At 30.9% G+C, this 26447-nt stretch overlaps 1 protein-coding gene across 1 annotated transcript in view; it reads right to left on the bottom strand.

Annotated features, from left to right (window-relative positions):
* Positions 1–5769: 5769 nt before the first annotated feature.
* Positions 5770–26447, bottom strand: part of LOC107439885 (uncharacterized) — a gene marked incomplete in the record, with an annotated part of 56567 nt that continues 35889 nt past the window's right edge. Inside the window, 8 exon segments of the mRNA XM_071187573.1 lie at positions 5770–6057; positions 6699–6749; positions 8941–9015; positions 11754–11792; positions 13899–13998; positions 21823–21974; positions 23010–23144; positions 23215–23299. Of these exon segments, the coding sequence (XP_071043674.1) occupies positions 5960–6057; positions 6699–6749; positions 8941–9015; positions 11754–11792; positions 13899–13998; positions 21823–21974; positions 23010–23144; positions 23215–23299 (735 nt within the window).

Below are 26447 nucleotides of genomic sequence, written 5' to 3'. Positions count from 1 at the left end.
CTTAATTAATTCTTCCTTTTTAAAGAGTTGTAGCTTTTATACTATATATACGAACTTCAATTTTTAATTCGAATACAATTCATAGGATTTGCACCTCAAATTTCTTTAAAAAATATCTGAATCACAGGTCTTGATGGAAATCTTCTTAGAAGTAATGTCAATATTATAGTTCGTTCATTGGCACCTGGTTCCACCTCCTGGGACGGTGAGTTCATTTAAGCATGGGAGTATGAGGAGAAACATCTCCACGCTTAAAGTTGAGACATCCCTTAATGCGTGCCAAGCGCGAACAGTGAATTTCATTATACCTTTCGTTACTCTAGCTAATTAATTATATTTTGAATTTAAAAACTGCTCTTTCCCCAGCAAATTGTCTTAAAAAGGACAAACTATTCACTCAAATGAGAGAAATATCATCAAATTTATGAAATATTTAATGTTAAAAAAAGCACATAACGATTGCGAAATAAATATTTTTGTCCTACGACAGCCAAATAGCGCAGGATTGTGCAGGATTGTTCACATCCTTCTCCCCAAAATAGCCAAATAGTATCGTCGGATACCACGTGATGTAGGTGGAGCCAACTCCTGGTAAACGGAACTTGTAAGGAAAATTTGGAATGACCCATGCATCGAGCGCTGCAATTCAAGGCGCAAAAAGCTTATCCATTCTAGCAGTTGAAAACACAGTTACTTAGTGTTTTGATGTGCGCATAAATAGGGAAAAGCACTATACAATTTGCGTTGCATTATGTCTTTACATTTCCTATCCTAAAAACATGAAGGCCCTCATTGGGACAGTATTTAACTTTATTTTGGAAAGAATTCTTCCTAAAAAATGAAGTAAAAAAAGAACATTTGCAACTGAAAACGTTTGTCGAGCCGCGATGGCTCAGAAGATAAAGCTTTCGTCTTCCAATGGGTTCGAATCCCGGTTCACCTCATTGGAAAGTTCACCGCATATAATAATCACTTTCTTCACCTCATTGGTTGAAGAAAGTGATTATTATATGAATTAGCTTATTAAATTTTATAATAATATGTTGCTATCCTTAATGTAATGGTACTTAAGTGTATTTAAATGAGAAAAGATCTGACTAATCATTAAGGTAAGATTGATTTAAATAATTCTAAACTTAAATCAGCGTTGCTCTGTAACTTATCACTCGATGTATAATTTTTTCACGTGCTAATTATTTTTATTTTCTTTCCTTATGTCAACGAAAGAAGTGTAGTTTAAGGTATTCAAAGTTTACTTCGCCTTCCAATGAGGTGAACCGGGTTCGATGGTCGATACGAATTTCGCATCCGGCTCGCACCGACTACAGTGCTGACGTAAAATATCCCCAGTGGTAGATGGATCACGAGTTAGAGTCCCCTTGCCGTCAGGCTAACCGTGGGAGTTCCTCGTGGTCTTCCTCTCCATGTAACGCAAATGCGGGTTAGTTCCATCAAAAAGTCCTCCACGAAGGTAAATTTCTCCCAATACTTGATCCAGGAGCTTTTTTGTTTTCTGGATTGGATTCAAAATTACAAGGTTACGGAGTTGAACGTCAGTTGCCGTAAACCCAAATTTGGGTCGGCTGTTCAATGATGGTTATAAATAAAATTAAAAAAAGTTCGTCTATAATAATTAGGATGAGGAGAGTTTAAAGTAGCAAAATTTGGTAGTAAAGAACGTCAAACTAGACCGATAAAAGGAAAAAATAATTTATATTTTGTGAGCTTTTTTAAAAAATATACTTCCATCCAAATGGCAATTCCTATCGTTGGTGACAATATTTCAGTGAGTTGTGAGAGACCAATTGTGACTCATCATATCTAGAAGACTAAAATAAACACTATTGCCTTGTTTATATGAGAATTTCAATCAAGGATCTGCTTTATAATTTAATAATTCAGTATCTGATTTATTAATTTGATTTAATTTTCTAACATAAGCAACTTTTTTTTCATCTTTTTTAAAAGCTGAAGATACATGAGTCGAATAGAAAGAAGAGCTTTCTTTAATTATATTATGCTTTGACAATTTTTCAATTTGTTAGTGCTCCTGCTTATTAGGGAAATTGATAAGCTCTTAAAGAAATTGGTATGTCTGATATTAACTTTTGTGGTACAATTTTACTTCTTCCTACATCAAATTTACACTGTAAAAAAACTCGGTAAATCTTTAACCAGTATTTGGTGCAAAGTTTCTTATTATCCCAAAGTTTAGTTGAGTAATGATCAATATCAGTTACACCATAAATTGTGAAGTATGGTCGAGAAATATTTCCATGGTGTAACTGAACGCACCAAAATTGATAAAAGACGCAAAACTTTGACAGTGACTGTAAACTAAACGATATTTCTTTACGACGCCATGCTTTCTTTACAACTCAATCTCGGTGTATTGGGAAAACTAATGCATGTTGCTTCAAATTTTTACTTATTTAGTTAGGTAAATGGCTTATTTGCTTGAATTAAAGTTCATTTCTTTTATGTTGCCTTTTTAAATTTGGTTGGCGGTATAAAATGGTTAGAGGTATGTCATAAAATAACTTTTTACGGTAAATAATCTTGCTACGGTAAGTGATTATACCTTGGCCTGCATTTGAACTCTTTAGAAATACCTAATAATGGTGCAACCTTTCTCTACTTTTATAAAAGAAAAAAAAGGAAGGAATGAAAATGGTTGTGTTGTTTCTTCAAAACACCTACTTTTGGTGCCATCTTCTACTGATATTTAGAGCTAGTAAAAATGCTAAAATATGGTAAAATTGAGCTCCATTTTATGTAGCCAGCAAATGAATACTAATTTTTGGTGCAACATGTCTCGGAATTTTTTACAGTGTATCTTAAGCAAAAGCATCTGAAAATTGTTGTACAATTTCTTGAAATTGAGAAATTTTTTCATTATTTAGAACTTGTGATATTTCCTCCATTTGGCTACGAGAATGTAGGCTTCCATTACCAAATTTAGTCCCTAGAATATTTGAAAATTCAAGATTATTTTCAGTTTTGTTATTTAAAACATTATTTTTAAGTCGATTTTCCATTTCAACTTTCTCTAAGTTTACTTTGCTTACATTTTTTGACAATTTTATTTTGCTTATTTATTCTTATATAAAAAACTTTATTTTGTTTTTATTTGTTTAATACTTTGTTTGATTTTGATTTAACATTATTTCTTTATTTTATTTTTACATTCTTTATTTATATTTAATATTTTATTTTATTTTCTGTATCCTTGTAATTATTGCAATCTTACATTTATTATTGCAATCCCTTTCATAATCAGAAGTCACTTGTCTATGACCCTTCTTTTCTCCGATTCTGCATTACGACCTGTTTCCCATAATCAATCTTAAATTGAAATTCAATATAAGCTTTTATACCCAAGATTGCATAAGGATTATCAATTTTTAAGACATAAAACTAAACTGATTTAGCTAAATGTTTAATTTAAGGTGCAAATTTAGTTAAGCTGCAAATTACTTTTTGCTTGTTTTACTTTTACAAAAATTTTCCTTTCTTTTTTAACTTGAAAATTTACAACTTTAAAAATTTAAAAATTTTCAGTTGAAATTATATTTAAGTTACGTCCCTTATCAACATTTACAAAGATTGAATTACAGTTCGTTCACCAGGAGTTGGCACTTGGCTCCGCCTTAATCTACGTGGTATCCGACAATACTATTTCGTTATTTTTGGGAGAAGGATTTGAACAAGGTTTCTATTTGGCGATTGTGTGACAAAAATATTTATTACGCAATATTTATGTGCATTTTTTTAACATTAGACATTTCAAAAATTAGACGATATTTCTCTCTTTTGAGTGAATAGTTTGTCCTTTAGGAAACATTTTGCAGGGAAACCAGCAGTTTTTAAATTTGAAATATATTTAATTAGCTGGAGAACGAAAGCTATAATACCTGCTGATAAAGTAAAGTAAGTGACGCAGCGCTTGCGTTCGGCCCGCATTAAGGGTTGTCTCATTTTCAAGCGCGAAATGTTTCTCCTCTTACTCCCGCGCTGAAATGAACTCTGCGTCCGAGGAGGTGGAGCCAACCGCCAACACCTGGTGAACGAACTATACTCCCTATCAGGTGATTGTTTCGTTGAAAGCTATCAATTGTATTTTGAATGCATCCGGATACTATTGTCAATTTTGTGGTTGATCACTTTTTTGTCGATCTTAGTGCTGAGATTTATTCTCAGCTTTAAAGAAGTTTGACCAAATTTGGTCATTCATAAGGATTGATGATCTTTCTAATTTGTCATAATTTTTGCACTGACTTGGAGGTAACTCCTGAAAATCCTGAGCAAAACTGTTTGGTGTTTATTTCTATTAACTGTTTCATTTTTTTTATGAAATCTGAGCATAATTTGGGGTTGTTGGTTAAAGTTTTGACCATGTTGGAAATTTTTTTTTATTCTGTTACGGAAAATTTGATTACGGAATTTTGTTACGGAAAATTTTTTACGGAATTTTGATGAACTAAATTGCTAATAAATGGCCGTCTTGATAGAGTAAATTTTGTTGACAATACCACTTAAGATTTTTGAGAATTTTTTGTTTATTTTCATTTTGAAGTAAGAAAGAAGGAATAGAAGGTTTCTGTCGAAAATCCAAAAACTATTAATGAAATAATATGTTTGATATTTTAACACAACTTTCCTCAAACAATACATGAAATTGTATCAAATCGTAAAAAGAAAAAATTTATAATTATGAATATTTAAAATTAAAACTCTAAATCCACAATAAGAGCATAATTTCAATCAAAATTATCTTATTAAAGCAGAAATAAATTATATCAAAACAAAAATGCTTCATACTTATTTTAAAAATATGATAATAAAATAATCTGCATACACTATTTAATCCTTTGCTAATTTAGTATTTATTTTTAAATCAAACAAAAACGATATTATTTCAATTAGAGGACTTTTCCGAATTGATTATTAATTCCCATTAATTCCGACAGTGAAAAATTTTTTTTCACTTCATCAAAATTGATTGGGTGGGGAAAAATTATAACTGAGAGCAAAAAAAAATTTTTGAAGCATACATTATACACTGGTTACATTCGATAAAACTGTAATGTAGCTTTTCACAAATCTCTCACCAAATGTAGTTCCATTCACTGAACTGAAAAAAAGAAAGGAAATTCACTTTTCTATTTTGGTCAGATTGAAAACTTCTCTTTTAAACTTACGGTATTTTCACTCTTGAACAAGTCTGGCCAAACCACATTTAGGTAAAATGTTTTTGGCCATTTAAAGTTAAGTCCAAATAAATTGATTTAATTATAAAACTTTCTCCAGAAATGGGCAAATGTAACAAATTAGCAAAATTTTTTTCTGAATTAATCTCTCTAAGTATTGATTTTTAATGTCTATCTAGGTAGTAAAAATAACTAAAATAATGAAAAATGTAGAACATGTAATGTAAAATTTCTCTAGCTAAAAACAGTTCAATTTCTTACTTAAATCCCGAACAAGCTTCAATCTTAAGGTTTTATCTTTTAACATTTAGTATTGTTTTAATAAGATTAAAGATTAAGGTTAATCTTTAATCTTATTTAAACAATACTAAATTTTTTTTACACTATGATTTAGCTAGAATAATAATTAGGAGCAACTATTTATTTCGTTATTTAAAATTTCAGCAAGAGAAATTTAAAAACTAAAATAATTTCTCCTAGCAGCCCACAGAGTTTATGCATAAAACTGAATAACATTGTCTTAAACGTGTAAGCTAATAATATTAAGTTAATGATTATGTTTTGCTCAAATTTTAATGCGCTAAAGATGCATTATGTTTTTTTACTATTTTATTAAACAAAATGTTACATGATTTGTTTCAACGCATTCTTTAAAAAATTAAATCACGCTAACTGAATTAAAAGTACAAAACAAAAATGGCTACATATAAAAAAATGAAGATACAAAAAAAATAAAAAGAGAATTCTCTTCAAGGAAGCAATCTTCTTTCTCTCAGATGAAAAACAATGACTGCTAGAAGCAAAGTCGTAGATGAAATGATGAAACTTGCAGCATTGCATGATATGCCTAAAAATACAAGAAATTTTAATTAACAAAGAACAAAATTGAATAAGTTATACCAAAGGTTTGTCAGATTAGTTATTTTTAAATTACAACAATTTCATTTGTTTTAAAGTAGTTTTCATCACATATTTTCCTCATACATTACAGAATTAATATTTTGTATTATTTACGAAGGGCGAAATCTTTGATTTGAAAATTTTCTTAATAACATTTGAAAAATATTAGAAAAGATTCTAAGTAAAAGAAAAATATTCTACCCCAGGTAAAAATATTTTATTTTAATAATTTTCATCTAAATTTTAAAAAAACGACGCCAAATTCATCATATTTTTAAGAACATTAATATTTTTCAAAAAAAACATTTAAAGTTTCAGCAAGGTATGATATACATATTTTTTTTAAATTTAAAAGTTTGCTTCGATTTTAAGGATCAAATCGTAGCTCTTTAGCTTCGAATATCTACATCTTTCATTATAAGCATCCTTACCTCTAAATGACTGTTTAAATTCATAAAACTTTCAAAAACCAAACTACAAGGTGCATATGAAATACTTATGCGTCATTAATTAAATGACTTAAAAATGTCAACAAAAATTTATATGTGGGTAAAAGAAAACTGTATTAATCGATAAAGTTATGCTTACCTTCATGGCTAAATTCAAAAGCTATGTCTTTCGGTGTTCTGCAATAGATGCCTAAAAAATCAATTTTTTAAATTTGTATTATGCATACACTAAGCAATTTGAATAGTCACATTTCTCATTTGAAAACAGGTAATGAAAGTGTTATTATATGAAAGTGTTATTATGTTTAGACAAGAAGTTTTTGGTGACCTTTATATAATTTATGCAATTTAAGTCAGACGTCTATATTCGCGACAACTTTTAAGCAATAAAAAGGCTGTTTGCAATCTTAGTCATTAACGCTTTTCATCATTAAATTTAGCTACATTTTAAAATTAAAAATAATTCATGTTGTACATATTTAATTCGAAGGGATAAAGGGTATGTATGAATATTCGCTACTTTCATTAAATCTGATTCACAGGAAATGACACTCTTTTTAATTTTCAAATGAATGAGGAGTAAATTAATACTTAAGAATCTATGCTACAATCGTTATCTGTAGCATGCGTTATACTATAAATAACAAAACCACAAAAATATCCAACAAAAATGCAGTAATATGATTCTGAAAAGTACTATACTAAAACTGATGTAGGCGGGGAAAAAATAGAATTCGCCACAAGAATAAAAAGCTTTTCTTAAGAACGTAACTTAAATTCTGCGCCAATAAGCAGATTGCATAAAATAAGAGTAATGACAAATATTATCGTCTGCTGCAAGATATTGGAATAAAAATTAGAATATTTAAATTCGTGAAAATAATTATCGTATATTAATGAGTGAGCTATCAAACTACGCTAAAAGTTGTCAAATATACAATCATATTTACTTTTCTTTAATGAATAAAAAAGAAGGAAACATAAATTCGGCAAATAAATGAAAGAGAAATTAGAAGGTAATATCAAGAAATGTTCGGAAGCAACATATGACTTTAAGTGAAATTAGTTAATATTTTTTTATTTCCAATTAAGCTCATTTTTTTAGCATTTTAAATCTGGGCTATGGTATTCGAGGATCTTTCTTGATTTGATTCAGTCTCCGCACTCCCTCCAGGGGGTTCACCTTCTTTGCGTAAACACTGGGAGTCACATTGCATGCTCTCTATTTCAGGCTAACAGCCGGCAACTCTGGGTTGCCGTGAGGGGAATACATCTGGCAAGCCTTCGAGCATGCAGACCAACATTTCCCAAACGTCTGTACACGGTTTNAGGTCTGATGCTGTGCTCCGTCTGCTTCTTTAGGCAGTAACTGTAAAATATCGGTCTTCATTCGGCGTTGTAACTCAAGGACGACCTGTACTGTCTACTGACATTTCCATCATCTTTGCAATTCCTCGGATATTTTTATCTGTGTACGCCACCATTCCAGGTGGCCGATAATTCTACCGATGCGTCCTAGCTATTCGGTTATGGCACTGAGTTGCTCACAGAACGCTTGCAAACAATTTTACTGTTTTGTCACCATTCCTTACATAACCCTCTCTTACGCCATCGTGACATGCTATCATCGTCTGGAGGCTTCCAGTAATTTGCATATCATTCTTGTATGATAAATCTACTTTTGTAAAATTTTACTTATGAGTTCAATTTATTTCCGTATGAATCTGATTTATCCTTAATTTACGAATATGAGTATAAACTCTTTCTAATTACTACTATAATTATCAATAGAGTCTGTAGTTATTTGTTGCCTCTTTAACATGATTATCAACATTATCATTATTCTGTAATGGTGGACATTACGTTTAATAGTATAAACAATGCTCAAAAGTTAAGTTTGCTGCTGTTATAGAACTAATTTTGAGGTAACTAAGAAATAGATAAAACCCATTAAACGAGCACATTAAAATTTTTCAATGTTATTTATCATTTGGATAAAATTGGAAAAAAAATTATTACTCATTTACAATCAAAACAATTACTAGCTATCAAAGCAAATATGTTTTAGCTAAAATGACATGCATGAAATAATTTTGAAAGCATAAATGTATGTAAATAGTTTTTAAAACATAAGTGAAAAAAATTAATTATTTTAATACATGAAACTCATTAAGCAAACACAATTTAATTCAAAATTTTTCAATCTTTATTATTTAGTTAAAATTCAAAAAAATAATTTGTACGCATTTTCAATCAAAACTGTTATTAGCAATCAAACCAAACATTATTTTAACTAAAATAACATTTATGAAATATTTTTGAAAACATAAATGTATGTAAATAGTTTCTAAAAACATAAGTGAAAAAAAATGTTTTCTTACTTTGACAGAGGCTACTTCCTGCTTTAACGCCTTCAATTGAAAAATAGAATGGTTCACAATTATGCTCATTACGCTCTGTTTCAAAAGAAAGAAATAATATTAGTTATTAGATATTCTTTTATAACATGTAGAAGAACGGGATTAATTTCTAGCCCAGAGCAGAATGAGATTAGTTTGTGTCCCAGGATTAGTTTATTCAGGCTTCATTCTTTCCAAATTGAATTTAATGTTAGAATAAAGAGATTTATTGCACGGGGTAGTGGGTTCAAGACATCTGTGACGTCATTCACGGAAGTGTTCAGGTAATCAGATTTATATTAAGAGAAAACTATAGCTCAAATCTTTTCTGAACAAAGCAAAATATTTTTACTTTGACTAAATTATTGGCTCTTTATTCTAAGTGGAGAAGTTATAATTTCTTAATTCGAATAACTCAATGTTATTTACAGTTCCTGGCAAATTATTAGAAGCACTGTAAAATTCTATGTAAAACCTTAATTATCAGATGATACGATACAGCTTTATTGTTTTTACGAGGCTGAAACCGGTTTGCACTTGGTTACGTTCGTGTATCAGTTGGTTAATATTGTATGCAATAAGTTAAAAATAAATACAAATAGAAAGTACATAAATAATCTCCCGAATGAAAACCTATTACATTCATGCTTGACTATAAAAGTATTGCATATAAACTCGTGCAAAACATGTCATTATTAAAAAACTGCAATGCGTCTAATAATTTGATCTAATCATAACAATATAATAATATAATACCTTATATAATAATTATTCTATATTTATACAATATATCATCGAATTTATCCAATTGTCGAATTTATATCGCCTAATTTAACCAATTGATACACAAGCGTAAACAAGTGCAAACCGGTTTCAGTAGCATAAAAACAATCAAGTTGTACAGTATCACCTTATAATTAAGATTTTGCATAGAATCTTATAGTGCGTCTAAATAATGTAACCAGGAACTGTAACACTCAATGAAATGAATATGCAGGGTCAGCTGATGTTGTTATGAAACAAATTCATAATAGAAAATGATTTTATTAGAAAAGTTGGATTTTTTCATGCATAAGAAAATTTAAAATGATACATTTGGATGAAGAAACGATAACGAGACTAGGAAAAACATATCGTTTAAAATACGCTCAAAAGAAATTTTTAGAAACACACGAAAAACATTTAGATTCCAAGTGGAAATAATGTAAAAATGCTAGCAACTATAAACAAAATTTTTTACAGAGTAGATTTAAGCGTCAATGAAATCCAAAATTAATTAAAAAGAAAAGCTTTTGTTTTGCTGATGCCAGAGGGCAAACTAAGATTCACAGAAATAAATTTTAAATAGCAATGTGTTAAATATATTTTTAAGAAACTGGATGATAATGCTATTACTAAACCCATTTACTACCATATGCAATAAGTTATTAAATTTCGTACCTTAATTATATATAGGCACTTAAATACCGTAAACTCTCGATATCTCGAACTTCGATATTTCGAAAACTTTGTTATGTCAAAAAAATACTTTTTCCCTTAGTACTACATATCCACCTAATATTAATTCCAATGTCAAAGAATCAAAGCCTTGTTATGTCAAATAATTTTCTGTGAAAAGTAAGAAATGAATTTTTTTCGGAAAAATCACCGCATACCACCACTCAACATTACTGAGTTCCAAGAAAAAATTCTGCCCACACATTAAAATTTAACATGAAATACTCCTAGAACATGGAAAGTGATGACAGCTTTGTTATGTTAAAAAAATACTTTTTCCCTTGATATTACATATCCACCTAATATTAATTCCAATGTCAAAGAGTCAAAACCTTGTTATGCCAAATAATTTTCTGTGAAAAGTAAGAAAGGAATCTTTTTCGAAAAAATCACAGCGTACCACCACTCAACATTACTGAGTTCCAAGAAAAAATTCTGCCCACATATTAAAACGTTTCATGAAATAAATACTCCTAGAACATGGAAAGTGATGACAGCTTTCTTATGTCAAAAAAATACTTTTCCCCTTAGTATTACATATCCACCTAATATTAATTCCAATGTCAAAGAATCAAAACCTTGTTATGTCAAATAATTTTCTGTGAAAAGTAAGAAATTAATTTTTTTCGGAAAAATCACCGCGTAACACCACTCAACATTACTGAGTTCCTAAAAAATTCTGCCCACATATTAAAACGTTTCATGAAATACTCCTATAACATGAAAAGCGCTATTTTTCGAATAGAAAAATTGATGGTAGAGTTTTTTTTTATTAGGTTGTTTAAAAATTCTGAAACCAAAAAGATCTCGTTTGTGGCAACAACAAATCAAAAACCGAAATTTCGTTTCATTCAGTCAAGCTCTTTGATGGAAGTTTAAATTAAAAACACCAAAAAGCAACACAAAATAAAAAGTTGAAATCTGTTGCGGAGCTTTTTTAACAACCTAATAATGAACTCTATTAATGTAAGCTTATTGCAAACGAATTCTTTTAAATATAATGCATAAGTATTTTTATGTTGCTTTTAGAAATATAATTATCATTGAAGAATTTAGACTTATTGTCAACTACTATGCAATTATCTTTATTTGTACTCATTCTGACGACTCAACGTTTTAGAATACTATTTAAGAATTTTTTTCTTTTACTTGATAGAACATATTTAGTTCTGAACTTGTTATTTCAGTATGTTTTTAGCGTCCATTCAACTTTGAGATATCGAGAGTATCTGAATTTGAGAACGAAATAAACGAAGTATTTACTAATTCGTTGCTATTTTAAAAAAGAAATTACTTACTATAACAAGGATTCGACGTCCAGAATTCAACTTCCTCACCTAAGAACACCATACATAGATTCAAGTATTCATTTTATATATAAAATCAAATTTCATGAAGACATATTCCAGGAAAGTTATGCATATGTAATGAATTTTATACACACACACACACAGATATATATATANGAAGGGGTGGCGCACATTAACTTCCCTTTCAATTAAATTTCAGAAGAAAATAAAGTTTTCTATTTGGAAAATAGCTTTAAAGTTGAAATTGAGAGTTAAATATTAATTTCACTTGACTTTATTTTCGCGAATGTCATGAATTCCAGAAGGGATGAAGTATATTCTTCTCCCACTCACTTTAATTTAAGAGGAAAATAAAATTTTCTTTTTGGAAAATGGCTTCTATTTTTTTTAAACCTATTTTATTTGTCTTTATCACAAAAGTCCAAATTACAGGAGATAAAAACACATTTTTGCCCTCTTACTTTAATATCAGAAGAAAACAAAGTTTTCTACTCCCTCAACTATAATTTAAGAGAAAAATTAAGTTTTCTACTTGGAATATAGCGTCGAAGTTATAAAAAAATATAACTTTTTTTTTTCCTAAAATTTCCAACTTCACTTAATTTTATTCTGCTAATGCCTAAATTTCAGAAGATGCGAAGCAGATTTTTCGCCCCCTCACTTTTATTTCAGAGAAAAACACAGTTTTCAATTTGGAAAATAGATTTAAAGATGAAATTTTTTTACTTACCAATTTTTCTTGACTTTATTTTTGCTCACGTCGAAATTTCAGAAGGAACAAAACACTTTGTTCGCTCCCTCATTATTATTTCAGAAGAAAATCAAGTTTTCTACCCGGAAAATAGAGTGAAAATTGGAAATAAAATATTCTTTCTACTTTTACTTTACTTTTCCAAATGTCAAAAAGCACGTTATTCGCTCATTTAGTTTAATTTTAGAGCACAATAAAGTTTCCTACTTAGTGTATAGCTTTTTTTTTCTTTCTGAAGTTACCAATTTTACTTGACTTAAGCAAATGTCTATATATTAGAAGGGGCAAAGCACATTGTTCAATCCCCCCCCCACACTTAAATTTTAGAGGAATATGAAAGTTTCTATATGGAAAATAGTTTCAAAATTGAAAAAAAAAAAAAATTTTTTTTCTCCCTCAAATTACTGATTTTACTTGACTTATTTTTGTGAGTGTCCAAATTAAAGGAGGATGGAAACACATTGTTTGCCCCATCACTTAAACTTTAGAGGGGGCCTCCGCTCCCAGTTGATACGCTGCTGGGTCTGACACTAGATAGTAGAGGAAACAACTAAGACAAAAATACAATATACAGAAAGTGTTAAGAATCAACTACATGTAGTTGTGACCTTTCCCCCTCTCTGCGAAGCGTGTTTGTTCTTTTGAGAAAGGAAAATAATTCGCGAAAAAGTGTTACACCGTGTTTTACCCTTTCGTTATATATATATGTAACATAAAAAGCTTAAATTAATCTTTTTATGTATATATATATATACATAACATACTTTTAACATATATATATATACTGCACCCCGGCAAGAAAAGTGACACAAGTCAAAAAACAGCATTTGAGAAAAATCAGCTTATACAATACTATAAAACTTATTCTGAAAATTTTTTATTGACATAACCTCAAAATTGATGTTTTTTAACTTGTGTCACTTTTCTTGCGGTTGTTTGATATATGTATTAAGCATGAAATAAAAATCGTACACAGAGAAAAAAGTATGGTCAAAACTTTCAGACTAGGGGAAAGATTACTTAATTTTCTGACTCTATGGGAACACCAAAAGGCTCCTAATTTTTACCGAAACGGTTTGGTAATGATTTTGGTAAAAGTACTGATAAAATGTGGTTCTATAATATTTGATAAAATTTTAATGCTTTAAAATTTGGAGACTTTATCAGCCTGGCATAAGAACAATTTATTCAATTTATTTTCTTTGCAGTTTTGTTTCTTTCACTAACCGTGCGTGGCAACAAGTAGGATAATTTTGAAAAACAGAATTTCTGGTACCATATAAATGGTTTAAATGCCATATATTTTAGTTTTTATTAGCAAAATTCTTTTTTTACCAGAAATGTTATAACCGTACCAGAATGTATGTAAAAAACATCATTACCTGCATCTCGACATTCTTTGTACTGGGAACCATCCTCAAGAATTCTGAAGTAATTTCTGGAGAAACAAACTTTAATGTGAGCCCCATCCACTGCTTTAAACTAAAACAAAATTATCATTGTTTACATGCTTAATAATTACTTTCAAAAAGCAAAAGTAAAATAGCATACACATTTTTACCTTTCTATAAGCTGTATACACAATGGGGGTGTAACGAGCCCTCATCCCCAGATGTCATCCCTCCTCATCCCAGAAAACTATCCTCAGATGGCGCCGCTGGCGCATCAGAAGTATTAACTTTTTTTTAAAAAAATCTAAAAACAGTTGATGTAATGTAACTAGAGACGCGCCATGCAGCGCTATTACCTAACTCAATACTTTCATCACTTTATAATCATCATTTACCATTTAATGTAAATTCATCTTCATCTATTTGTAATTAAAACCAATAAAGGTTTATGAATAATCAAATTGGCGGTCTAAAGGTAAGTGGAACATTTTCCACTATTCATTTAGAAAACAAGAATTCATATAAGATAGAACATTTTCTGGCGCCCGAACAGGGACCGCCATTAAGAGATTTCTTGTTTATTTTCGATTAGAAATTTAGTTTCATAGAATAGTGACTGTATATGTAGTTCGTTTATATATTGAGATGGAGAAATCCAAACAAAAACGTACTACGATAACCAAAATATTAACCAAAATCGTATTAACTAAAATCTTATTAACCAAAATCGAAAGCATATATCAAGATGAAACGGTGACAATAGATGAATTGGATGAGTTAATGTCTGAATTAATGTTAAAACAAGAACAATGAAAGAAATTGATCTCGAAATTCATCAGGATATTGCGGAAGTAAATGAAATCGATACAGAAATTATAAGGTGTGATGAATATTTGACAAATATTGTACGAAGTAAAAGCAGATTAAAAAGAAAAATAGAAAAACTGTCGATTTCGGTAGTGTCTCCTGAGTTAAATTCGAACATTTCCAAACCGAAGATAAACACTAATATAAGAATAAATGAAAATTCTTCTGTGAAACTGCCTCTTTTAACTATAGAGAAATTTTCTGGCCATCCTTCAGACTGGCAAAGATTTTACGATAAGTTCGAATCTGCCATAGATAAAAACACTGATTTGTCGAATGTTGAAAAGTTTAATTACTTGAAAACATATTTAGCTCAGGATCATCTTCAGATGGGATTAAAGGATTCAGTTTAACAAATAATAATTATGTATGAGCAATTGAAACATTAAAAGAACGCTTTGGCAAGAAAACGTTAATAATTAACTCTCATTTAAATAAATTGTTGAGTTTAACCCCAGTAGAAAACTCAACAAATATTTTTTTATTAAGAAAACTTTTTGATTCTTGTCAAACTGAAATAAGAAATTTAGAATCTTTGGGAATTAATCAGGAAAATTACGGGGCTTTGCTCTGTCCTATACTTATTAAATTACTTCCCTCAGATATAGTGTTAGAAATAACTAAAAAATAAAGCAATGATGATGAGTGGAAAGTATCAGAGATCCTAGAAATTTTAAAAACAGAAGTAATTAACCGAGAAAAAGCCAAGGCCTTGAGTTCGTCTATAACACGTGTTTCAGAATGTTCCCCTTTCCCTTCCTCAAAGCGTAGCAGTGGAGCCGAGAATTCGAATAAACAAAATAAGAATCGCATATCAACGGCGTCAGGTTTATTGAATGAATCATGTAATAAGAAAAATAAATGTATTTCTTGCGGTAACGATAGACATAATTTATGGGATTGTAATGAATTCAAACTGAAAGAAATAAATGAGAAATGGGATATTTTAAAGAGGAGCGGTTGTTGCTTCATTTGTTTTCGCTTTGGCCATACGGCTAAAAAATGCAGGAGTTTTGTAAAATGCGATATTTGTTTCAGACGTCATTATACATTTATGTGTCCGGAAAAGAAAATAGATAGTAAAGTGGAAAGTACGGTTTTATCGAATGAAACTTGTAATCCGGAAGTATTAATGCGAAAGTTAGCAATTCGCTTAATAAACGGACAAAAAGAAATAGTTATACGCGGATTGATTGACACGGGGTCCCAAAAGTCGTATCTTTTAAAATAAACAATAAATAAAATAGGTTACAAACCAATAGGGCAAGAAAACTTAAAACATAGTCTTTTCGGTGGATTGCAAAGAACTAATCAGCATTATAAATACAGAATTTTTTTGAGCAATTCAAATCGGGATTATTTTTGTAACTTTGAAGTTTATGATCAGGAAAAAATTTGTACAGAAATTCCTAAATAAGAGACGGCTCGTGGATAAAAGAAGCGAATAAGATAGGAATTAAATTTTGCGATTATAAAAACATGGAAGGGTCGAATTCAGAAACTAAAGAAATTGATTTACTTATTGTAGCCGGCGTTTGCGGTAAACTTTTCACAGGTATTATTAAATCGATTTCAGAAAATTTAATTGCATTCGAAACGCGATTAGGTTGGACACTTATGGGTAAAACTCGAGATCCTGAAAACAGTAATAGTACCAGCACAGTTTTGTCCCTTCATGTGGCTCAGGCTAAAATTTCGGATCTCTGGAAACTAGTTACGTTAGGAATATTAGACCCAGGAGAAAAAGAATCAAGAGAAGAAGTTGCAAAAGCTACCGAAGACCATTTTAATCGCAACATTAAGGTACTTGAAGATGGGAGATATGAAGTGAGCCTTCCATGGATCTTAAATCACCCTACATTGCCTACCTATAGAAGTGTTGCTGAAAGAAGATTGAAGAACTGCGTTGAGTCCTTAAAAAAATCAGAAATATTAGAAGATTATGAAGCGGTATTTAAAGAATGGCTGCGAGAGGGGAGGGAATTATCGAAGAGGTTAACCCAGACGATACAGCCACCAATGAAAATTTTTTGCCACACCTAGCAGTGATAAAAGAAAATTCTACTACCAAGATCAGACCCGTTTTTGATGGCTCGACAAAAATAAAAATTTTTCCCTCCATCAATAATTGTCTTGAAAAAGGACCTAATCTTGTGGAGCTCATTCCTTCAGTTATCAACAGATTTAGATTTAATAAGATAAGAGTCATTGCAGATATTTGAAAAGCTTTCTTACAAATTCAACTGAGTGAAGCTGACAGACCTTTCTTAAGATTTATATGGTGTGAAAATGGAGACATTTCGAAGATCAAAATTTACCAACATAGAAGAGTGGTGTTTGGCTTGACTTGTAGTCCGTATTTGTTGGGAGCCACTCTACAGTACCATTTGAAGAAAGCGCCAGAATCAATGCTGGAAACTGCAGTGAAATTAGAAGAATCATTTTATGTAGATAATTGCTTAACCAGTGTTGAAGATAGAGAACATTTGCAGAAGTTTATTACTGAATCGCAGTATATATTGAAGAGAGCTCAATTCGATCTAAGAGGGTGGGAGAATAGCATCCTAAATTCACAAGAAGTAGCCATCCCTGAAGACGAAAAAAAAGTACCAGTTTTGGGACTGATTTGGAAGTTAAGTACTGATTCATTGATTTTGGACTTAAAGTAAACATCGCAGACCTCTGAGACTTTAACCAAAAGAAAAATTCTGTCTGAAGTTCACGTATTCGATCCCATCGGTTACACGTGTCCAGTAACATTAAGACCGAAGATCATGCTTCAGGAGTGCTGGAAGCTAAAATGCACTTGGGATGCAGAATTACCATCTTCTATTCGAAAAACGTTTGAGAAATGGCAAAAACAACTAAGTCAATTGAAAGATATAACAATTCCGAGATGTCTCTCGGACAATCCTGAAGGTTCGAGAAATTTAAGTTTACATATTTTTTGTGATGCGAGCGAGGTATTCCTGGCTACAGGCAAGGCTACATGCATATCCCTGAGAAGCCAAAACGAAGACTCGACATNGGATGCAGAATTACCATCTTCTATTAGAAAAACGTTTGAAAAATGGCAAAAACAACTAAGTCAATTGAAAGATATAACCATTCCGAGGTGTCTCTTGGACAAGCCTGAAGGTTCGAGAAATTTAAGTTTGCATATTTTTTGTGATGCGAGCAAGGTATTCCTGGCTACAGGCAAGGCTACATGCATATTCCTGAGAAGCCAAAACGAAGACTCGACATCATGTCAGCTCATTCAAGCTCGATCTCGAGTAGCTCTTCTAAAACCCGTCACAATACCCAGACTTGAACTTTTATCCTGTACAATTGGAGCTTGACTGGCACATGGAATTAAATCAGACTTAGGACTTAAAAATGTTCCAACATTTTTCTGGTCAGATTCAGTAAATGCCCTTTTTTGGATAAAAAGGAATGAAAATTGGGCCCCTTTTGCTTACAACAGAGTCCAAGAAATCAGATCTCTCAGTTTGCCAGAAGAATGGAATTATGTTCCCGGATCTCTTAATCCAGCTGATCTTCCCTCACGAGGATGCTCTGCAGAGCATCTTAAGCAATCTAAATTTTGGGAGGGCCCAATTTGGTTGAAGGATCCACCACAGCTCTGGTATAAGATATTATCGTGGTAAAAGATATTATCGATCCAGATTTGGACATTATCAACGCTGAAAGAAGAAAAACAGTAGTGACTTCAACACATTTATTCAAAGGACAAATTCCATTATATGATACTTTAACATCATATCAAAAAATGATAAGAGTAACTGCTTGGATTTATAGATTTTATAGAAACATCAAGAGTGCTACGGATGAACAAAACTTCGAGAAACAGCTGACTATTGAAGAAATGAAGGATGCTGAAATGATTATTTTAAAGTACGTGCAAAACAGATGCCTAGAAGAAGAAACAAAGCCTTGCTATACTTCATTACAAACTATAACGGATAATGAAGGCCTTATACGATTCAGAACAAGAATAGCCATGAGGAAGGATTTGAGAACATTTAAGTATCCTATTGTTCTACCATCTGACCATAATGTCACTCACTGCCTTATACTTGATAAACACAAAGAACTAAACCATGCCGGAACTCAAATTATAATGTCAGTTCTAAGNGAAACATCAAGAGTGCTACGGATGAACGAAACTTCGAGGAACAGCTGGCCATTGAAAAAATGAAGGACGCTGAAATGGTTATTTTAAAGTACGTGCAGAACAGATACCTGGAAGAAGAAACAAAGCCTTGCTATACTTCATTATAAACTATAACGGATGATGAAGGCCTTATACGAGTCAGAACAAGAATAGCCATGAGGAAGGATTTGAGAACATTTAAGTATCCTACTGTTCTGCCATCTGACCATAATATCACTCACTGCCTTATACTTGATAAACACAAAGAACTAAACCATGCCGGAACTCAAATTATAATGTCAGTTCTAAGAGAACAATATTGGATCCCCAGATGCAGAAAAACTGTTCAACGAGTGATTAAAAGATGTGTCATTTGCAAAAGATTCAGCGCTCGTCCTACAGAAGTCCTAAGTAGTCCTCTACCTGAAGATCGTGTACGAGAAGCATTGATTTTCGAGGTCATTCGAGTGGATTTGTGCGGACCACTCTTTTTGAAGGATGGAAGCAAGAGTTGGATCGTGCTATTCACCTGTGCGGTTTTCCGAGCCATTCATGTTGAATTAGTTACTTCACTTTCAACGGATAGCTTTCTGTTGGCATTTAGAAGGTTCATAGCACGACGAGGAAGACCAGCAACGGTTTTCTCTGACAACGGCACACATCTGACTCGAGCGGCTGCAGATCTGAGATCAGTAGACATCGAAAAACAAAAGGATTTTGCTACTTCGAAAAAGATTCACTGGAAGTTCAATCCTCCCTCTGCACCCTGGTGGAGAGGATTTTTTGAAAGAATGATTGGAATGCTAAAATCAATTTTACGAAGAGTCCTTGGAAAAGCAAACCTTCTCTATGAAGAACTAAACACAGTCATTTGTCACACATCATAAATTCCAAACATCTCAGAAGATCTAGAGGACCTAATCCCAATAACACCAGCCATGTTTTTGCACGAACTTAAAGAATCAGGAGTACCAGATATTGATCTAATTGATGCCACAAGGATGAAAAAACAATTCGCCTATCGCCGAAAAATTCGAGAGGACTTAAGAAAACGTTTCCGAATTGAATATTTAGGACAACTTAAGGATTTCGCCCGCAAAAAGAAAGACTCTCAAGTTAAAGAAGGAGAAATCGTTCTCATAGGAGACGATAACAACAAACGCATCAATTGGCTTTTGGGAAAAATAGAAGCTCTTTACCCCGGCAAAGATGGAAAAACAAGAGTGGTGCGAGTAAAAACTCGACACGGATCGTACTTACGACCATGTCGAAAACTTTATAGGCTTGAATTGACTAATTGAGTTTCGTCATGACATTCGTTGTCCAAAACTCAAGGTGGGAGGATGTAACGAGCCCTCATCCCCAGATGTCATCCCCCCTCATCCCAGAAAACTATCCTCAGATGGCGCTGCTGGCGCATCAGAAGTATTAACTTTTTTTTAAAAAAACTAAAAACAGTAGATGTAATGTAGCTAGAGACGCGCCATGCAGCGCTAATACCTAACTCAATACTTTCATCGCTTTATAATCATCATTTACCATTTAATGTAAATTCATCTTCATCTATTTGTAATTAAAACCAATAAAGGTTAATGAATAATCAAATTGGCGGTCTAAAGGTAAGTGGAACATTTTCCTCTATTCATATAGAAAACAAGAATTCATTTAGATTGACCAGGGGGTTTTAAATGTAAGTGTATTTAAGGAAGACGACTTTATCGAAATTTGAATTATTGTTTAGGGTATAAAAAAACCTGTTTGATAGTGGAATTAAACTAGATTGTTCTAAGAATCGTCTTTCGACTCCTCACGGTTTCATCCGGAAACCAAGAAGATCTTGTTTCATGAACCCACCTTCTCTGACAGAGATTGGTCAGATTTTAATAGCGTTTTAATTTTTGTGTCTCATAAATATTATTTTGCGACTTAATTTTTGACAAGAATTCTAAAAATATACATTAAGGGCAGTCAATACGTTACACTTGATCCATACAGAATTGTCACGATGCATGCTTGGAAGAATATAGAGCGCAATTGGGAAAACACTAAACATTATACGACATTTTATTTTATAACCGTCGTTGAACAGCAGACCAATTTCGGGTTTACGACTACTAATGTTCAACTTGGAAGCCTCGTAATTTTGAACCCAATCCCGAATACAAGGGTCCTCCTGGATAAAGTTTTTGAGAAATTTATCTTCTTGGTGGATTTTTTGATGGGACTAACCCGCATTTACGTTACATGGAGAGGAAGACTATGAGAACCTCCCACGGTTAGCCTGACGGCAGGGAGACTCTTACCCATAATCTGTCTATCACTGAGGATATTTTACGTCAGCACTGTGGTAGGAATTCGAATCGACCAGCCATTGCCAGGGTTCGAACAGTGTTCACCTCATTGGCAGGCGAGCGCTCTTTCCCCTGAGCCACCACGTCTCTTATACGACATTTTGTGCTTTTCCAGATACCCTCTTTAGCGTATGCACCATGATTATAGGAGCAATTTATATAAGGAGATATGTCACTTTTTTCTAAGATTTATTTTTTACATGAAACAGTTTCTTAGTTTATTTTCTAGATGGGTATTTTAAAAGGTTTTAGAATTTCCTTATTACTGCATGGAAATCATTCTACTTAAAATATGTGGTTAAAAAACATTTCTTAAACAATTTGAAAATGTAGTTTATCATTTTATTACCAGAAGTTTTCTAGATTTAAATACAAAATTTTATATTCTCACCCTAAGTTATTTAATTCATACTAATTATCTAATAAATGCCCAACTGTATAACTGAGAATCTATTGTTTACATCCAAATAAAATTTCCTTCTTTTTATAAATAATTATAATCATGTGTAAAATTTGAACCATTTAAAGAACAGGATCTTACCTTCATCTTAATGTTGAAGCTCTTCAAAAAGTACTTAGGATACATTGACCAGTACTGTTTTTTATTTAACGGAATAAACACAGTCTGTTTATTATCTGCTTCAGTTCCTGGACTACTACGGTAGCATTCTTTAAATTGAAATTCGGCTGGAGCTAAAAATATCAATAAATTGGTTTCAATTACAAATGCATATGAAATCGAAGTTTCTAACACGTGTTGTATACAAGGTCAACAATAAAGACAAATATTGGTAGTTCAAAATTAATATTTAAGCAAGGAAAAAACGAAAAAAAATATAACAAATCACTGTCTAGTAAGATGGGTAAAGTATGTACATCCATTGACCTGATAATTTCGTTTTTAAATATCAATTCCCTATGTCTTTCATTCTTTTCATTGTTGAGAAGAGTTCTAAACATATGGCCATTTTTGAAACATCCTTTAGAATTTTTGACTATTCACTCGTGATTGCAAATTACTATTTTACTACAAAATAAGAATTATTTTTCAAATCAACCTGAATAAAAATTAAAACTTTAGAAAAATCAATTTTCTTTTTCAAAGGAAAATAAAAGCGAACAAAAGGCGTAACAAAAGAAAATAATCAAAATTAAGAGCTTTTTTAGTACACAGATATCAAAGGAATTGATAAATAAATAAATAAGAAATGACGTTGTGAAATATACCTGGAATTTCTAGATAATTAAAATCTATAACACTATATCTTTATAATCTCTTACATTCAGAACTCTCCGAATTGTTAGCACACCGCTCGACTACATTTTGCATCAATATACAGAGTGATTAGATCATGATAACAAGACAGAGGTAGAAAACGCCATACAGATGAGTTATATGCTTACAAAACTGACAGAGGCTGTTCCATTAAATAACGCTTTTTTGAGAAGCAGTTATTCGTGGCACCCTCTTTGCTAATTCTGAAAATGGCACAGTAAAATATATTGTGTTGTTAAGATCAAGAAACACTAACTTCATTTTCTTATTTCTAAACATCTAGAAACTGCAGAAAAAAGTTTTTTTGACAAATGGATTTAAGATATTTATAGTCATGTTAGTGACTAAAACTAAGCAGTATTACAGATTTAATGTTGTCAGATCTGTCCCTATTACATATTAAATTAAAATAAATAATAATATAATAGTAAAGTTTTTTCTCTAAATACTACCTTTACAAATTCTAGGTTTTAGCTTAGACGCTAAAGCAGTAGCACTTCCTGTATCAGTAAAAATGTCAGTGTCATCATTCTGAGTAAAGACTTGAAGATGTTCTTTCTTAGGACCAATGGCTAAAATTGTTACCTCTGAAAAACATATTTTTCGCATTACAAAACAGTCTCATCAAACTTTTGAACACCGAAAACATTAACTTACCTCTAAAATTTTTGTTTACCTCCCAAATTGCATTTCTTAATCTATCATCATTGACGGGACTTCCAAAATTAAAAAGCAAAACAACCTGTCAAAACAATATTATTTTATTTTATATAAATATATTGCCTATTTATTATTGTATAATATTGGGTTCGACTCACATTTTCACAATAAAATAAAATTCGAAATAGAAAAGGAAATAGAAAAGGGAGGATATTAAGTAATTTAGTTAGTTTGAAAATGATTACGTCATATTGTTAGTGATTTAATTAGTTAGTTTAGTGATTGAACGATAAATTACGTTTAACGTTTAGAGGTTAATGATTCCGTTGATCAGTCTGTGTTTTGGTTAGTTAGGGTTTTAGTGATTAAGTGTTATCTTTCTTTAGTAGTTTACTGCTTGAATAAGTTAATTTAATAATTAAATTGATTAGAGATTTAGTGATGTGGTCAGTTGTGTCAATATATTACTTTTTGTTTTAACGGGTTTTGAATTCAATTAGGTACCACTTAGGGACTTATCACTAAGTTTGTAATTTAGTGATTTCCTGTTTCAGTAAGTTAAGAATTGAGTTAGCATTTTTGAGACTGTGCTTAGTTGTTTTTTTAGTGATTTGGTTAGAGATTTTGTAATGAGTTTTCTGCAGTTCTTTTAAAAATTCTTATTTAAACTCAATGTGTCTATTACCACATAAATTCAAAGTATAAAGGAAAACAATTAATTATGATAAAAACCAATGGTTCATTTAGAGCATCACAGAAAGTTCTAAATGAACGTCGCAAACGAACTGTCAGTAATATTATAACAAACGAAGACATTAAAAACTGAAACATAGATAACAGTAATTGGGGAAAAATTATAAAATCGACATCATTGATTACGTTAGAATTATTTGCTCTCTGATATATGGTGTTCTTCATATTAGCAAAGAAGCATTTTTCCAATTTATTTATGCAATGCATTTTTATTGGTTAATTTTTATCTTTTTTAACTAGTATCATAGATTTAAAAGAAGATAATTTTCTTTTTAGTTTGAAACTGTATAATAAAACTATTAAATGTATAGTTACAAAGTACAAAAGTTCATTTTTATTTCAATATATAAAGAAATTATTTAAATTTAATAAAAAATTATTATAATATTATAATAATTTTTTAAACTTGTATAATTTTTTCACGTGAAAGAGAAACTCGAGTCGATTTACGTTAAAACAAAGCATTTCAGACCAACTAAAAACCATACGTAATTCATTCGTAATTTTTGAGAAAAATGGTTTGCAAACTCTTTAGTGGGGCATTTCATGTCATTCTAAAATGACTAAAGCTTATCTTATATGGTTAAAATGCACGTGGAGTCTTTTACACCATGCTTTATTACTTACAACTAATTTAATATTTTTGCATCGATTACTTAAGAACTTTTGTTTTTAATACACCCGGTGCATAGACAATGCCATTCTATTCTGAGTGTTTCGTATTGAACACCTTTGATGTATATTTTAGAACTCTTGTTACTGTTATCATATTTTTCTGGTACTCTCTTAAAATGAAAGAGTGATTTCCCCTACTCAAAAAAGAGTTAAATTTTTTTAACTCAACTTGAGTGAAATACACTCTTATTTAAGCGAAATTCTTGCTTTGCGTTTACTCAAACTTGAGTGGCATTTATTTAAGCAATATTTGAGTGCTTTTAGTTCAAACTTGAGTGATTTATTTACTATTTAATTGTGTGCGAGCTATAAGCTGGAATTTCTATCGTTTTATTTTAAAAAGCAAACGATAATAAATCTAAATAAAATTGTTATGTTCTGTGATCTAAATAGATTATGTCTTCGCTTTTATTTTACGTTTAGTTTTTTCTGGAGAATATGTCACTTAATATTTTGAATTAAGAAGAATTAAAACAACTTTTAGTTCACAGCGGTATTTCTGAAGAAGATGCTGTTTTACTTTTTGGTAAGTAGATATATCTTGCTGTTTTTATTTTTAAAATACTTTTATTTAGAATGTGTCATATACATATTCCATTTAAATTAGCTGTTTTTCAGCGTTTTTAAATAAAATGCTATTCATTTAAATTATTTGTCAAAAAAAATTATTAAAACTGAAAGTGTTAAATGTGGATGATTATGGAATATTAAAAAAAATCTATTCCATGCTAGAATCTTGGTCAAAGCATGTGGGAATATATTATATCTGATAAGAGTCTTAGAATTTTTTCAGATTTCATATTAAAGTTTTAACATTTTATTTTAATATAATAAATTTATATCCATGTTTTAGTTTTTTTGATGTATAATTTTGGTACAAAACATTTCTGGATAATTAATTTCATATCATTCTATATTTCTTTTATAAAAGATATTTACGAAATAATTCATTGTTCATACAGTCTATGATTGCTGTTATTTAAATTGCTTTCTATTAATAAAGTTGACTGTCTTTAATTTAGGAAAGTTCGCATTTGCAAGATCCATTCATTCTAATCTGTATCTTCAGATGTTTAATGCATTTTATTACAAATATATCATTCAAAGAAAAAGTGAAAAATATTATAGTATTTAAAAAATTATACAGTATTTTGAATTTTTCTGTTTTTATACTGTTTTTAGCTTTTGTTTAATTGGAATTCAGAATTAATACAATTTTCGCATTTCATAAAGTATTTATCACATTATACAAACTATTTCTTCTTTGTTGCTAGCATAAAATTTCTTACCACTTTTCTTCAAGTTCAATTTTCGAGGCAAAATTGAAAATGCAGAATTAATATTTAATTAAAAGTTCAATGCTGTATGCGTGTGGCGATGTTGTGAATATCTCGCCAATTGTGAGGCCCCGCGCCACACGTCTCTCTCGCCAATTGTTTTGTTTTTGGGTGTGTGCTTTTTCTTTGTCATTGTGAAGTTGTCTATCTCTCGGAACTCGAGATGTGTGAGTAAGCATTCTTGTGATAATGCAATAAATAAAGTGAAGCTACAGTCCCAAAAGTTGTGTGTGAACTTTAAGAAATGAGTTTAAACAAATTATTAATTCGAACCAACGCAAAGATTCTTCAAATGCTAATTAAAGTATTGTGAAATACAAATAAATTAGAATTTCACAATATTTATAGATTAATAGTAAAAAAAGGGGAGCAGTATTAAAAATAATATTTATTACTAATAATAATATTATTATTACACACACACACACACACACACACACATATATATATATATATATATATACA

This window comes from Parasteatoda tepidariorum, chromosome X1 (assembly GCF_043381705.1).
Source record: "Parasteatoda tepidariorum isolate YZ-2023 chromosome X1, CAS_Ptep_4.0, whole genome shotgun sequence".
In the NCBI taxonomy this organism is placed as follows: Eukaryota; Metazoa; Arthropoda; class Arachnida; order Araneae; family Theridiidae; genus Parasteatoda; species Parasteatoda tepidariorum.
This window is presented reverse-complemented; position numbering and strand designations above follow the sequence as displayed.